The 5,039-nt window shown below is 58.8% G+C and overlaps 1 protein-coding gene across 1 annotated transcript; it reads right to left on the bottom strand.

Moving 5' to 3' along the window:
• Positions 1 to 2,412: 2,412 nt before the first annotated feature.
• LOC119311038 (double-stranded RNA-binding protein 3-like) lies at positions 2,413 to 4,504 on the bottom strand. The gene is made up of 3 exons (XM_037586659.1): positions 3,861 to 4,504; positions 3,519 to 3,738; positions 2,413 to 3,427 (listed from the first exon to the last, which is right to left on the bottom strand). Exons 1-3 carry the CDS (start codon positions 4,104 to 4,106, stop codon positions 2,793 to 2,795), a joined length of 1,101 nt encoding a protein of 366 aa, XP_037442556.1. The 5' UTR covers positions 4,107 to 4,504; the 3' UTR covers positions 2,413 to 2,792.
• Between the last annotated feature and the right edge of the window lie 535 nt (positions 4,505 to 5,039).

The raw sequence follows: 5,039 nt of genomic DNA, 5'->3' as shown, positions 1-5,039 counted from the left end.
TTTGCATTGCAGCATCACCTTCACTATTTGTTTATCTAGCTTGTTTTGCCTGATGAGGATCAGGTTAGACTTGCTGTAATTGATCCGTAATCCAAAGTCTTCACCGAATACGTCAAAAGCTGTTTTCACAAAACTAAGATTTTGCGGTGAGGGCCTGATGAATTGGGCAAGATCATCAGCATAGAGCGACATCCTTTGGGTGGCAGTGGCAGAGATCCGAACTCAGAACTCCTTCGTCGCTTGCCTTGTTGATTAGGAGTATGTAGGTACGTCACGCGGCCGGGGGTGGGGGGATCCATCCTTTGGCGTGGTGGCCAAGGCCCTAATGAATCATGTTACTCCCTCCATTCCCTTATATAAGGCCACAAACTCAAATTACAGGTACCTATGCAAAATTTAATGACTACTTTGCAAGCCAACTTTGCTTCTTGTTATATGAGATCATTAATACGCCTGCGTGCATGCAAGGAAGGAATGAGAAGGAAGTACAGTAGCGCAGTGTCATTATGATTACATGCATGCAAGTATTAAATAAGTTGCTAGTACGAGAAAACATTATTAAATTTTACCTCGGTTACTGTTAGTTGCTTTATATAGATGCAAAATATATTTTTCATAGTGACCTTTTATAAGGGAATGGAGGGAGTACAAACCTCTAAACGCAACATGCCTCGCGCTGCAAAGCATTCGTCAACGGTGCAACCGTGACCCGGATCAGCCGGCCCACGCTGCCCACACGCAGCGATCCACCCAGCGCCAGACCCGCCCGCCGCGCTCGTGAGTCGTTGGCTCCGCTCGCACGGTGGAGGATCGACCTCTGTCGGCCCGTCAGTCGTCGTCGGTGCGCGTCGCGGCAGGCTGCCAGGTGCCACCGCCGTCAAGGCCGCCTTAAATACGGCGACCGATCGGGTCACAGCCCACGTCGCCGCGCAACCGCTTGCGCGCGGAAAAACATAATGGCATAAATGGCCGGCGCGGTTGACTACGCGCGTGAGTGCGCGCCGTACGCAGTGGCTGACCGGCGCGCCGATCCAAGCGGCCGCCCGGCAAGCATCCATGGACCGATCCATCTTGCACGGCGAGTGGCACGAGCTGGTTCGGGCCACGAGGACGACGGGGCATCGGCCGCCGCGAGCGTACTACGTGGGGGCTCGTCATCACCGCACGCGCTCCGCCGGCGCCAAGGGCGAGACGCGATCACGCGAACATCCGGCCCGCGAACAGATGTTGGGGCCTGGGGTGGCGTTTCTTCAACGGCCGGGGCGACACTTCGCTTAGGCCACACGTACGCGACGTGCTCCTGTCCATAGATAGATCGTGCTCCGGCCGGTCCTGCCGTGAATCTTGTACGTACTGCTGTTCTGAACTCACTCTTGCTGGCTCACATTCATGCAACGTTTTCTCTGCTCTGAGCCGAGCGTGGCTGGATGGATCTCGGGTGTCCGGGTCCATCAAGCAACGCTGCTGCTCTCTCCTGCAGAAGCTACACCACGGCTCCTTGGCAAGATTCCTTCCCAGGGTAAATGTGAGGCTTGATCAAATTCGACGTACGTAGTTTCTCCTCCTGTTTTATTGTGTGGACTATAGCAGCAATGCTCCTACTGATGGAGTGGAGTGAGTGATGGGGGCATTGATGGAGCAAGGCAGTGCCCACTAAACGGCCACTGGTCTCCATTAAGGCATGCCTGCCACCCATCTCATCTCCTCTCCCCTCTCCTCCCTCGCGAGGCCATAAATGTCTGCGCCATGCCAATTAATGTCCACAGCTGAAGAAATACAGTGTCTCTGCTCTCTGTATGCGTGACCACACAACCTTCTCTCTCTCTCTGTTCGTCCCTCTTCCTTCATGGCCGGCCCCCCGTGCCTTGCCATGGCAGCAACCCGTCATGGCGCCGTCCCGTCTGCTCGCTCGGCGGTCAGGATCGGCCGCCATGAAGGCTCCTTCCATGAATGCCTCCGGCGTGCATAATCAGGAAGCAAATCGCTTTGCCATGCACCAGCATTCCAGCAAGCAGCTTCCTGCACGTACGCGCGCGTAACTCATGATAAGGATGTCGACGAGTACGGCCGGCCGGTGCTTTCACTCGGGCCGATCGGTCGTCTCCCTCCCTCGGATGCGTGCTTGCAACAGTGGCCTCATTCATGCGCGCGTGAGCAGTCAAAGCAAAGAGGTTTATGAAGCAATGCACGGCTGGTTAATTGATGCGCTGCAGCATCCATCCATGGTCCATCACATATCGCATCGGCTAGCGTTGTGTCAGTGCGGTTGTATGGCTCTGGCTTTTCGATCAGATCGGATCAGAAGCCCTCAAGTTTATACTAGTACTTGGCTTCTGACGCGGTTAAAATGGATGGAAATGGATTAATGGACTGATCGAGCAACGAACGAGCCACAAGACACATGTGTAAGCAGAGCCAAAGAAAATGGTGATTTTTCTTAGAAAAGGAGGGTCACCCCGGCCTCTGCATGATGCATGCAGCCCCAAAAAGAAAATGGTGATGAGCCGCTAGCTATCTGACACGGGAAGGATCGATCATGACTTCTACTGAAGCCCTAGTAGAGCTATGTTCATTCATATGTCCATCTCCATCTAAACCACCTAGCGATTTCAAGAAAGGAAGAGCGGGCAGAAGGTACGGTGGTCACTTACACAAGCTTAGACAGAGGAACTTGCGATCAAAATTCCCTTCTACAACCAGACTGATCTCATCATATAGCTACTGAACCTCGGAATCTTTCCTCGTCTTCTTGATCTTCAAAACCTGGCAGCCGCGAGCTCACGCCTCGCCGCCTAGTGCTCTGCAGGTGCTGCCGGGTCGTTCCGGTCATCATCATGGTCATCCTTGGTGGCCGCGGCCGGCTGCGGCCGCGAAGGCGGCGCGGAGCACATCGGGATCACCGACCGCACGCTCACTGCCATCGCCGGCGAGTGGAATCCGCCCGCGGCGAAGTATCTTGGCGCCGCGCCGGCGTGGTGGTACGCCGGGACGTGCGGGTAGTAGCACGGCGCCGACGGCATTGCCTCTTCTCTGTTCGTCACCATGGCCCTCTCCAGCATCTGCACCAGCTCGGCCGCATCGATCCTCCTCTGCCGCTCCAGCTCGCCGCCGTGACGGGAGGTGGACGGCGCCGGTCGCTGCAGCATGTGCAGCGGAGGCAGTATCCTGGGGCCGGCCGGCTGCGGCTGCACGTGGCGCGTCCTGGGCTGTGCAGCATGGGAGCTCAGAGGCAGCCATTGGTGTCTGTAGAGCGACGGGTTCGGAGCAGAGGACGAAGAAGAGCCGGCGAGGCAGTGCTGCTTCGGTAAGGGCGACGCCGCATTGACATCGCAGCGCTGCTTCAGGGCGGCGAGCACTCTGGCTACGACCACGTGCTCCTGCTCCTCGCCGACACAGCCGTTGCCGGGCTCCTTGCGCGCCTCCGGCACTGCAGCAGGAACCGTGGGACCATTGGTTAGCTGTGATCTACCAAGATCCGGTGGTATTGAGATTTGGGAGGGCTGTGGTGAACTGCTTACTCTGCTTAAGGGCGGACCAGGCGGTCATGGCAGCGTTCTTCTCCGCCTGCTTCTTGGTCCTGGCGGCGTCGCCGGCGAAGCTGAGGCCAGCGAGCTCCACGCTGGAGGCGAAGACCGGCGAGTGGCCCGGGCCGGAGCGCACGGTGGTGTAGGCCGGCAGCTTCAGCCCCGCCCGGTGCGCTGTCTCCTGCAGCAGGTTCTTGTACACCCCGGTCTCGTCCTGCGCGCCAATGGCATCAACGACACACCAACCAACACAGTCGAGTTTGAGTACACCACTGGCATCATCAACGACACATGCAGAGCAAGCAAGCTCATCGAGGAGAAGAAGAAGCAGCTTACGAGGACTCTGGCGGTGAGGTAGGTGGATGGCCCGCGGGTGGAGAGGCGGGCGAGCGCGACCTCGGCGGCGGCGTGCTCGGCCTGGCGGAGCGTGGTGCAGCAGGTGGGCCCGTGGAAGGTCTCGCCGTTGAAGGTGACGGTGGCCTTGAAGCGGGGCGCATGGTCGGGCCCCTCCCGCGTGCACACGTACGACGGCAGGCTGAAGCAGCTCCTCTGCGCCAGCTCCTGCAGCTGGTTCTTGTACATCGATCCGGCCCCTTTGTCACACAGCCACCTATCTATCCCCTCCCCTCCTCCTTCACGGGATCATGGCGGCCACCGCCCACCCCAGCCGCCGCTCCAGCGCACCGCGCACGCGCACGAGATCGATCGTGGTGGCTGCGGTGGTGTTCTTGGCGAAGGAGAAGATGGGAGGGGGGGTCGAGCCGGGTAGGCGAGAGTGTTTAAGCGAGGGTACAGACCTTCATCTCTCTCTCACTCTATACTGTGGTCTGTGCCTCTGTATACTACCTCTGTATCTGTGCGTCTGCGGTGCTCGGCTCCACCCTCGCTCTCTCCCTCCGGCAGTCCAGCTAGGGGCATAGCTAGCCAGGGTAGAGTGGATCAGTGGCGAGATGAGGCTGGGCTGGGTTGGGTGGGGGGCACAGACACCTTCTGGTATTAATGGCGGGCATTTATGGTGTTTTGTAACCATCCTGCGCTGCGCAGCACGCTTACCCAGGGCGAGCCGGTCCGGTCAGGATGGCATCACGGTCTCCGACCTCTCCCTCTCCCTCTCCCTCTCTGCTGCTGCTCTCTCTCTCTGCCGCAACCGGCCGGCCGGCCAGCACATGCGCGACGCTGCGGCGAGCCAGCGCCAGCGGCAACGATTCCTTCGCCCGCCTCGTGGAGTCGCGGAGGCTTGGCTCCATTTGGCACGGGGGAGAGCTGGACTGTGCTCTGCTCTGCTGCACGTACGCAGTACGCACACGTATATATTCGTTTCGTGGGTGAAACGGCGCCGCAGCGCATGGCAACGAGAGAGACTGTTGGCTGCTGCCTACTACGCTCGAGCAGCTGATCGACAGCCCTCCCGCTCTGCCGCCGCATGGCGCCAAGAAACTGGCGACTGCTCGTCGATCCGTCGCGGTCACTCCATGGGCGCAGCGGTGGCGATGTAGGAGGAGCCCATTTGAATAT

Source organism: Triticum dicoccoides, chromosome 5B, assembly GCF_002162155.2.
Source record: "Triticum dicoccoides isolate Atlit2015 ecotype Zavitan chromosome 5B, WEW_v2.0, whole genome shotgun sequence".
NCBI classification, from domain to species: Eukaryota; Viridiplantae; Streptophyta; class Magnoliopsida; order Poales; family Poaceae; genus Triticum; species Triticum dicoccoides.
The sequence above is the reverse complement of the archived record's forward strand: the minus strand, read 5'-3'. Positions and strand labels throughout refer to the sequence as shown.